This window comes from Arachis ipaensis, chromosome B05 (genome assembly GCF_000816755.2).
Source record: "Arachis ipaensis cultivar K30076 chromosome B05, Araip1.1, whole genome shotgun sequence".
Taxonomy (NCBI): Eukaryota; Viridiplantae; Streptophyta; class Magnoliopsida; order Fabales; family Fabaceae; genus Arachis; species Arachis ipaensis.
In genome coordinates, this window is record NC_029789.2 from 143,599,042 (window position 1) to 143,610,515 (window position 11,474).

An 11,474-nucleotide genomic window follows, 5' to 3' on the forward strand; every position below is an offset into this window, starting at 1 on the left:
TAGTGGGTTATTTATAAAAATTAATAAATTAATTGTTGCGATTATAAATTTATTGTATTGTTTATAACGGTAAGATATAATAAATATAGGAATATGAATTCAATGTATTTGTAGGTTACAAATTTATTAGATTCTATTTTTTAGTTTTTTATTTGTATATTTTATTTTTTTGCTGATTTGGAAATAATAATTGATTTGGCAAGAATTGAATGGTTGATTCTAAAGTTGTGTCAAGTAAGCAATATTGCTGACATGACATTAGTAGGAGGAAAGAAATGTCTCAAAAGTAACGTGGTGTATGCTTATGTATCTATTTTTATATATTAAGAATAGATTCTTAAAACTTTATTTATTTCGTGCAACACACTGGTTTTATTACTCTAGTTAATTATTAAATCCTAGACTACAAAGTGCTAGCAACTGCTAATACTAAGATTTATCAGCCTGGCAATGCACTTCCCCACTCTTCTATACTTCCCTAATCAGCACATATATCAAGGACATGAATATTGAACGGTGAACACTAAGTCACTAACCATTACATCTGACAACCCAATTGCATCACCCTACTCTATGGGTATTACTAAATATAATCAACTAATTAGATCTTCTGCAAATTTGAGTATTCCTGAGACTTGATTCTTATTTTGTTTCCATTGTGTTAATCTTCTATTCGTAAACATACATAAATCTGTCATGTGTTATGTGTAGCCTATGGTTCATCCTATGGAATTCCTTATTGCTGTAGGATCAACCAGATACCCTTCTTGATTGCAGCATATATGGAAACCACAATTCTTCAAGACTGCTCTTACTTTTGCCTTTGATGATACTTCAGATATCCGAAATGAAATCCGTAAGTGATTCCAATAACGAACATTGTTGAGGTGCCACATCAAATGACTGCATTTCATCCTACTCAACCACACATGACTTGAGTCCAGTGCTTCACAAACTCTTTTTTGCTCAAATACTTTTGTATCGTTGATGAAAATTTCATAAGCACATGCAAACATGCTGGTTGTGGAAGCGCCTTTCTCCAACTCAATAACTGCACCAAGAAACAACTTGGCTGGCTTACCATACAAAATTGAAGCCATCTCAAGATTAATTGATCCATTAGTACTTTGATGATGAAACCAATCCGGGATCTTGCTGCCGGGAAGCACAAAATCACCATTAACAAATACCAGATAAGTATCACTATCAGGTCCCTAAAGCGGAAACAAGAAACGATTATGCCATGATATTTTGTAGGAAGAATACACACAAGATATAAATACAGTGAGCATTAAGCACCAACCTCATTGTAGAAGAGATTTGTTAAGTGGAATTGGACCTGTTCATTAATCAGTTTATGGCAGTTAATGAAGCTCATTTGTTGAAAACTTGAGAGATCCTCAGCAATAACATTTGATGGGCTGGACAACATTGTAAAACTTTCCAAAGATCTACAATCACTTATGTCTAAATATTTTGTATTTGGTGGAAGTTTTGGAAGCTCCTGAAGCTTAGAGCAGTAACTAAGATTAAGAGTAGTAAGGTATTGCAATTTCTGAATGCTACTGGGGAGATGTTCAAGGTTCTGGCAAGAATCTAGGAATAAGGATTTTAGCCCAACTAGGTATTCAATTGATTGAGGTAGTTCTTTTATAGCTGTTCCTTGGAGAAGGATTTCTTCAAGATGTTCCATATTCTCAACGATCTCAGGAAACTTTCTTAGCTTTGAGCAGCCAGTAAGGAGAAGATTGCGAAGAGACTTTAACTTGAAACGAGTTGGAAGGGTATTGAGATTGGAGCAGAACATAAGGTTTAAAGTAACAAGCTTATTAAGAGTTCCTACAGATTCATGTACCCTAATTAGACTTTTACAATTGTCTATGCTGAGACTCTCAAGGTTCGGGACCATTGACATGTCTGGAATTTCAGTGAGGTGTTCACAGCAGCTAAAAGACACAAGTTTCAAGTCTCTGAATATCTGAGGAAAACAAACATCATCAGTAAAGTGACAAGGGGAAAAAAATAGATAATTAGCTACATAAAAATGACACAATCTTGAAATGCTTCAAAGAACAATACGGTTAATTCTATACCTTTGCTCCCTTCCACAAATGTTTGATGTGGCTATGACTCATGTTTAAAGAAACTAATCTCCTTGGATGGAAATTTGGTGGCAGAGTTGAAGATGGGTATCCCGGCCAATCGATTAGTCGTAGCTCATCAGAGAGATACTGAATTTCATCAGTAACAAGTGCATTGTTGATCACAAGAATTCTAAGTCTTTTCATCTTTGCAAAGGCTTTACCATTTATGTTATCCGGTTCTGGTAAGTCAAGCTTTATGCCTTCAATGTTGTTAGTTCCCTGGTGGGAGACATAACATGACAACAAACAATGGACGTTAATGTAATGAAGTCTGATATTTAACATAAATGTTAAAGAAGATAAATATACCGTGTTCTGGTTTAATACATGAAGTATATCTTCATGAAACCATAGCCTACTACGTTTTCCAGGCTCTTGGGGAGATTCTTGGCATACAATTTCTTTGCCCATTTCCTGTAGCAGATCATGCATCCAAAGCTTGTTCAGTTGCATAGTGATGAGAGACTTATCCATTAGAACTCCAAAGCCATTATCCGAGTGCAGGTCACAAGCATCAAGTATCATTTTCACATAGTCTTTGTCCTCTCCCTTGAAGAAACATGCAATATCCAGAAAAATGGCCTTTTCATCCTCTTCTAACCCATCAAAGCTGATTTTAAGTACTGCATAGATTTGTTTATTTGGAGTTTTTTTCAGTTTAGCTAGCGCACTTATCCACTCGGCTCTCCCTCTACCACACAGGTAAGCCCCCAAAACTGTTAGTGCTAACGGCAAGCCCTTGGCATAGTTTAATATTTGGGAGGACAACCCCTCATAATTTGATGGAGGACATGGCTTTTTGAAAGCAAACCAACTAAAGAGTTCAAGAGCATGTTCATGGCTTAATTCCTTCACCTTGTAGTTAGTTTCCACATTGTGAGAAATTAGCAAATGCTCATCTCTAGTTGTTATGACAATCCTACTTCCTGATCCAAACCAACTGCAGTCTCCAACCAATGACTCCAGCTGCTCCAATGAATCAGCATCATCAACAACTATGAGAACCTTTTTGCAACAGAGCCTGTTCTTTATCAGATTAATCCCTCTATCTTTATTGCCTACTTTGAAATCTCTGCGGCTTAAAATCTCTGAGAGAAGAGTTTCTTGTAGTTGAACTAAGCCATGCCTTTGGCTTGAAATTTCTCTAACATTTGCAATGAAGGCACTACCCTCAAACAGATGAGAAATATGGTTGTAAACAGCCTTAACAAGTGTTGTTTTTCCTATTCCACCAATTCCATGAATTCCTATAGCCCGAACACCACCTGATCCAACTTCTAAGAGTGATTTGATATCTTCAGTTAGTGAATCCAGCCCAACAGGATGCTTAGCAACATTGAAAGGTATGCGGTTCAGTTTATTCATTATCTCTTCAACAATTCTCTGCACAAACTTTGATTCCTGCCTGCCATTTGTTAATGAAAGAAATTTCTTACTATCTACAAAATGATAACTCTAAAATGGAATCTATAATCATTTATGAACACATGCTGGAGAATTCTAATCAATAACTTAAGAGGATGTGTCTTGGTTCTCCTAATAAGCCAAATCATTCTTTCCTGTGATTAAAGATTTAAAAGCATGTATGTTTGTTAGGCATGCTGTCATTGTATGAGAATTTGTAAAATTTGATGGCAACTTGATAATGAGCCCTTTAGCAATTATTAACATATAAGGAGAATTATCATCACTTCACTATTGTATGATTAACAAAGTCAAAGAAAATATCTCTCTGTGTCTGTTCATTTTTCTAGTTCAAATGCATTTTCATGTAGTAAAATGTGATTATAAAAATTGATTCCTAATTTCACCCACTACATCTAGTGGCCAATAATTTTTACTTAACTAAAAAATATAGATGATAGCAGGAGGGTTAAATTACTTTTGAACTCCTATAACTTCACTCAGTTTTCAATTAGCTCTTTATAGTTTAATGTGTAAACAATTTTTATACAATATTGAGACTTAATCACAATTTTTAAGCTGTTACCTAGTTGAAAAAAGTTTGTACTTAGTGCAATTAAAAATTTTTTTAACTATATGAAAGTAATTGAAGTTTAACGAAATTCTAAAGATCCTAGACTAATTATACACAAAAAAAGGAGTACCAAAGGAATGATCCTCTTGGCCTCTTTAGTAGGACACATACCCATCTCCTAGATGCCACCCATACAAAGTAGAAGCTTGATATAGAGCTGCTTTCCACCTTTTCACTTTGTTGATATCATCCCTGAACTTCTCTTCATGTTTTGCTAAATATTCTGCAAAACTTCCATGTTGACCTCTTAGTTGAAATGGATTCACATTATAAAAGACTGGCAAAACCAGCTGCCCCTTGGAATCCTTGCACTCAAGGATCTTAACGAGTTCATCCAAGCAAGAAACCGAAGATGCATAGTTTTCGGAGAATATGACAACCGAGATCCTAGAGCCTTCAATAGCTCTGAGAATTGAATGTGAAATCTGCTCTCCCTTTTCAAGCTCCTTGTAGTCTATGAAGGTATTAACTCCCTTTTGGCATAGAGCATGGTAGAGATGGCTTGTGAAACTCCTACGTGTGTCAACCCCTCTGAAGCTCAAGAACACATCATACTTCCACTTGTAGGATTCAAAACTCAAAGCCATTTCATCAGTCTTAGGATTTAGAATTTTTCTTGTTTTCAACACAGCACAAATAGTCTCTTGAGAGATCTATTATATGAACTGCAGAGTGATACACAGGTGAATATGGTGCAGGCCTTTTTAAAGAGGTTCAAGACACTATACATGCCATATAAGATAGACAGAGATAGAAAGAAGGCTTTGGATTTGGGTTTTGGCTTTCCTACAACTGCATCTTGTAGTTTTCTTCATTCAAATAATTATTTTCCTACTTTGATGGGTTTTGGCTTGTTATGACTTGGATTTTCATGGGATATTGTAATCTTCAAAGCCATGTTTCGAAAATATCAAAGCATATTCATATATTTACGATGACATCCATTTGGCATTTATGTAGTGATAGTAATATGCAATTTCACTCATTAGAAAAATAATCACAAAATGCATCTCATAATTATTTTTGAGAGGGCTACAAAATCCAAAGCCTAGAAAGAAAGGTTGGTATACGATGGGAACTTCCATTATCCATGCCAAGCAGCCTATGCCATTAGAACATTAATTATCTCACATGTTAAATGTACTTCACTCCAAATATTTGAGCTGCACTAATAAAAATTACACCCGTTTCAGAATGTTGAACATAAACTGGTCTAGCAAGTAACCTTAATGCAAACTTAATTGTATGTATATTTTAGTATCTAGTTACAATATTTTGACCCAAAAATGTTCAAGATTCCATCAAATTTCTCTCTAATCTTTGACCACTCATCCTCAATGTTTGCTTTGGTAGCTTTTGCTGATTCTTGCTCTGATCTCAAACGTGGCCTTTGCTTCCTCAATTGATCTCTTTGATCTTTCAACATTCTTCCTTCCTCAAAAGTTTCTCTTTTCTTACTAAGGGCAGTGTCCCTAGTCACTTCAGAGATGGAGATACTATATTTAATGGTTTCCAATTGCTGTTCAAGCTCTTTCTTTCTTTGTTCTAAATAAACCAACTGGCTGCAAAGATCAATTTCTATGGATGAAAATTCACTGAACTGGTTCTTGTTAGCTATCAAACTATCTTCCAATGTATCTAAGTTTGAAAGACCTGCAGTTGATGACTCAAGTTTCATACTTGCGTCAATGTAATCACAACTCCACTGATCAAAATCTGTTGAAAGTTGTAGTAATAGAGATTTTAAACACAAAGAGACATCAGAATCTGTGGACAAAGTGGAGAGACTTTCTAAGGCAGCTTTCATGGAAGAAAATGACCCCGAGGACAAAAGTTGATGAAATTGTTTGGAGAGGAATTCCTTGAGTGTTTCCAATGCTTTCTCAGTTTCTTCACTAATTTCAGGATAAGCTAATTTGGAATCATCTCTGGTATTTCTTGAAGTTAAAGATGATAGAGCAAAGGTCTCAGCATGGAGGGTAGCATAAAATTCTTCCATATTGTCATTGAAGTCAAATTGACTTGTATTATGTGCCATTGGAAACACATCAAGCTTATTGCTCTTGGTTTCATTTTGCAGCTCTTGTTCCATTTTTATGGTAACAATGGGAACCTGAGTAGTAGACTGGTCAATTTTACAATATACCAAAATGTGGATGCATTAAGAATGTTAAAGAAGAAATAAAGCAAGTTTTACCTCAGGTTCTTCCTTTGGCTCCTCCAGGACATTATCCATTTTCAACCCTACTTTCTTCTGAGATAGCAAATCCTCCTTAATGGCATTATCAAAGGCCTTTGTTTTCATTTCTTTGGGAGGAACTAGAGCCCTATCCATCATAGGTCCAACTTCTGTAACAAAAGAATTACTAAGCTGCTTAGTGCTTACACAAATAGTCTAATTTAAATGAAACTACAAAGAAATCAAAACTTTTAATCCTTCTTTTACAAGGCTTATGGTCATTAGTTTATTTTCTTTATCATTGATTCCTGTCCATGATTGCTGATGTTGTAATCTAAAATATGGTTTTCATAATCCTAGGATATATATTTCTATATACTTAAGAAGCTAATTATATGAATATTTAGGTTAGATGTTTTCTGATGCAAATTCCACCTATCATACAATTATTCTCAGTTAAGCACAAGTTCATACGTTCATACTTCATAGTGATATATAGGAAATATTCATTGTCAGCATTTTATATTGTTTTCATGTTAAAATATTTTGTCATTAGGTTATTTAACATCAAGATTTCAAGGTTTGCAGAATTCTAGGTACTTTTTTTTTCACTCTTACCTTTGCTTTTTGATGTGTGGTAATCATGATGAGAGAGGAGTAGATTCTCATTCATACTATTCAACTGACATTCTAATAGCATTGGATCCCAAACCACATCATCATATTGCTTCAGTTGCAACAATGGCAACTCCTTGCTTTGATGCACTACATCAGCTGACATTATAGCAGTAGCTTTTCCATTTTCCTTTGCCATGCATCCATCACCTTCGAGCGCTTCGGCATTTATTGAATCTGGATGTTGTTTCCACTGTTCATCTGGTATTTCATAAAGCCTCAAATTTCTAGCCAATGAACAGCAATCACTTCCTGTGTTATCCAAGGAATCATTAACATTACCTTCCCTGATATCACTAGAATTTGAACTTGAGTGCAACATCAAATTTTGTGTCTTGACATCCTCATCATCCTTATACTCATGAACTCCACAATAGTACACAGTCACTTCTGCATCTTTGCTTGCATCTATGATTTCACAAGTAACTTCAACATAATTTTGTTCATGCAGTAAATAAGTATTGAAATCCATTACATCTTGATGATATAGCCATGTGAGATCACCGATCACCGAAAGGAACCTCTCTACTCTATTGGATGCTTTCTGTCCATTAATAGATAGCTGGACTTCACAGGAGAAAAAGCCAGTAATTTTATTTCCTAGTCCAAAAATAAAACACAGAGCAATTCTTGGGAATTTCTGGCCAATCCAAAATGAGATAGATCCTCCTTCACTCTGGTAGTTGAATGGCATTTTCATCTTTGGCCTTGGTGCTATAACCTCAAATTTGAATGTCTTAGAGAAACCCTGTAACAGATGAACCCTGACTTAAAATTTCTCCCAAATAAACAGAAAGAAATGGATTTAAAAGAGCTAGAGTTCTACCTGGCTTAATAAGAAGTCCAATGATTGTGATTCCAAACGGGTGCAACTAGTAGCATCTATGTGTTCTAAATTGGGAGGAATCCCAGAAATATGTTGAAGTTTCATGCAGTTAGCCATGTAAAGCTCCTGCAAGCTACAAAGTCTATTGAAGCATTTGGGAAGGGTTACAAAATGGTTTCTAGAAATGTCTAAGGATGCAAGGTTGGAAAAGCAACTAAGGATATGTAGGTCTTCATCTGATAGATTGCAGTCACTTAGTTCAAGGTTTTCCAACAAAGGGAAGCCATATGACGAATGGATGCTAGGAGAGATTGGATCTAGACATGGTGGTGATGGTAGTAGCTCTAGATTTGGCGAACCCTTGTCGGATTCTGCTGGCATAGTTGAGCAATTCTGTGTGCTGAAACTCCTAAGCTTCTTTGTAAATAGTTGAAGTTGTGGACAGCCAGACATATCAAGTAACTGAAGATTTGGCAACATATCAATGTTTATAGGAAGTTCCTTTAGATTTGAGCAACATTTCAGCACTAAAACCTCAAGGCTGCTGAAATTGATGATACAAGAAGGCAATTCTTGTAATGCAGTCTCTTCCACCTCAATAATTCTCAAATTTTCCATTTCTCCCAACAATTCTGGAAACTTCTCAAGTTGAGAACAACCATTAAGAGCAATGCATCCTAAAGATGGCAACTTTAGGACACTTGGTAAGTTCTTCAGTTCAGTGCACCTTTCAACACCCAAATAAACAAGCTTATCAAGTGATCCAATAGATTCATGAATATCAACCAAACTTGTACAATCTTCGAGAATCAATTGCTCCAAATTTGGGATCCCAGAAACATCAGGTATTTTCGAAAGGGACTCACAGGAGCTGAAATTCAGAGAAGTCAGATATGCATACTTCTGCAAAACAGAAAAAGTTGTCACTGCTTAGGAAATATAAAAGCAACATATAAACAGGAATAGGAAAAGAACAAATATAAACAATCTTTGTACCTTGAATGACTCTTCCAGTGTATATAGATGACTGTGCTGCAGTTCCAGCATTACAATTTTCTCAGGAAGGAAATCAGATGGTAAAGATGGTGAAGGGTACTCCTTCCAGTCAAGCAGCCTTAGATTTCTTGGTAGATGTACATGGCCTCCAGAAAATTCAGCATTACGAATTATTAGCATTCTAAGGTTTTTCAACTTCCTGAAGTCTTGATCACTTAGCTGCACCTCTTGCTTTTCTGGTAGGTCTAGCATTATACCTTGAATCTTTTCACTTCCCTTGACAAATTTCCATGTGAACAAAGAGTCAAGCATGTAAGAATCTGGTTAAAAATCAACATGTATTTTATATTTTTAAATGACAGAAAGGTTTCTGTTTCATTGTCACATTATAAGGGGGGAAAAAAAGGAACAAAACAGAAGTTAGCAGCCAGAGAGATATAAATCTTACCATCCCTTCAGTCAGTACTTGAAGCACATCCTCATAGTACCATAACCGGCTGCGATTTGCAGGATCTAGTGGTGATTCTTGCCTAACAATTTCCTTACCCATGTCTTGGACAAGATCATGCATAGACAGTACAAATTTTTCATCCAATGTTATGAGGGACTTATCAACAAGTACTGCAATACCAATTGCTGGGTGCAGATCACAAGCACGCAATGCTTTTACTACATATTCCATTATCTGTCCTTTGAAGAAACAGGCTATATAGAGGAAAATTTCCTTTTCATTTTCATCCAACCCATCAAAGCTTATTCTAAGTATATTCTGAACTTTCCTATTAGGACTTCTCTTGTATTTATCCAACGCAGATTCCCATTGACGAATGCTTCGACCACACATATCAGAGCCTAATACTGTTAATGCTAGTGGAAGACCCTCTGCATAAGCTACTGCACGATTCGCAATGTGGAAATAACTTGCATCAGGCTCACTTCGTTTAAAGGCGTTCCAACTGAATAGTTGAAGAGCTTCATGATGGTTTAATTTCTTGACCTCATAAGTCAAATCAACTTGATGAGCAGTTAACAAATGCTTATCTCTTGTAGTTATGATAATCCTACTTCCAGGACCAAACCAATCCAATCCTCCAGCTAATGCTTGTAGTTGATCCACATCATCCACATTATCGATTACAAGAAGAACTCTTTTTCTGCACAACCTGTCTTTTATGATATTGATTCCTATGTCAACATTTCCCAACTTTGTTGCTTTCTCTCCAAGTATCTCATAAAGAAGCCTTTCTTGTAGTTTGACTAAGCCAGACCTATGGCTTGTATTTTCTCTGACATTCGCAAGAAAACTCGCATATCGAAATTGATCACATAGTGTGTTATAAACAGCTTTGACAATAGTTGTTTTACCAATTCCACCAATCCCATAAATGCCAACCATTCTAACATCATCAGATCCAGGTTCTAACAGTGAGTACACTTCCGATACACGAGCTTGGAGTCCAACAGGGTGTCTAGCTACATTTAGTGGAATGCGATTCAACTTTTGGGATACTTCATCCACTATTGTTTGGATGAATTTATATTCATACCTGGAAGATAATGGAACATCTTATAAGCAAAATGAAATGAATAGTTCTGCAGGCAACAAATCATAAATTTATATTCAAGTGTACTAGTTATATTTGATATATATGGTTTGTTAATAAAAAAAGAAGTGCAGGGGAAAATACCCATTAGTGAAATGCCAGCCAGACAAGTTTGCTGCTTCAGACAAAGCAGACCTCCATTTTCGCACCCTCTCCATGTCATGTTTGAATCTTTCCTCGTGCTTAACAAAAGCTTCTCCATAGCTTCCTTTCTGGTGCCTCACATCTGCTGGACTCACATTGTAGAAAACTGCACAAACCATCTGTCCCTTTTCTTTCCTACACTCAAGGATCTTCACAAGTTCGTCGAGGCACCATCTGGAGGAAGCATAGTTCTTGGAGAATATGATGATGGAGATCCTTGACTCTTCTATTGCCTTGAGAAGAGATGGTGATATCTCTTCTCCAACTCTTAGAGCTTCATTGTCTATGAAAGTGTTGATTCCCCTTTGATCAAGAGCACTGTAGAGGTTGCCAGCGAAAGTTTTTCGGGTGTCTTCGCCTCGGAAGCTCAAGAAAACATGGTAAAACCATCCTTGGTGTGCCATCTTAGCTCACATATGAAACTTTTGGCTGCTTTGGAGTTTGTTTAGGGACACAAAATACAGAGATTGAACAACCCAATAAAATGTTTGGATGAAGTCCTTGTCTGGTCCCTTAGAAACGGTTTATTGGTTCCATCGAAGTCAATGATGATAGTCAAATGTGAATGCGTTATTTTAAAGTCCATGGCAGTAGAATCCACAGTTTGCTTCAGCTGGTATGAGCACATTATAGTTTCTTCCCACAAAGTTTGACTTTGCTATAACAATAATTTCTCAAAAGAATTTTGTATTAAAATAACTCTGAACTGGAGGATCTAGCATGTTGTTGTTTAAAATTAATATATGATCTATGTATCTATATGTGTATGATTTGATCAATGTATCAATAAATATTATATTGGTGCATATGAACATAATTTAACAATTATCAATAGTTAAATAGAATTCAATAATTTCTCCAGAAATTT

General features: G+C 36.0%; 2 protein-coding genes across 2 annotated transcripts; both read right to left on the bottom strand.

Annotated features, from left to right (window-relative positions):
* Positions 1,253-4,769, bottom strand: LOC107641415 (TMV resistance protein N-like). The gene is made up of 4 exons (XM_021124037.1): positions 4,294-4,769; positions 2,454-3,549; positions 2,233-2,363; positions 1,253-2,054 (listed from the first exon to the last, which is right to left on the bottom strand). Exons 1-4 carry the CDS (start codon positions 4,767-4,769, stop codon positions 1,292-1,294), a joined length of 2,466 nt encoding a protein of 821 aa, XP_020979696.1. The 3' UTR covers positions 1,253-1,291.
* Positions 5,305-11,175, bottom strand: LOC107641416 (TMV resistance protein N-like). The gene is made up of 7 exons (XM_016344909.2): positions 10,547-11,175; positions 9,307-10,405; positions 8,859-9,134; positions 7,863-8,765; positions 6,980-7,784; positions 6,380-6,531; positions 5,305-6,295 (listed from the first exon to the last, which is right to left on the bottom strand). The coding sequence occupies exons 1-7, from the start codon at positions 11,008-11,010 to the stop codon at positions 5,444-5,446; spliced, it is 4,551 nt and encodes a 1,516-aa protein (XP_016200395.1). The 5' UTR covers positions 11,011-11,175; the 3' UTR covers positions 5,305-5,443.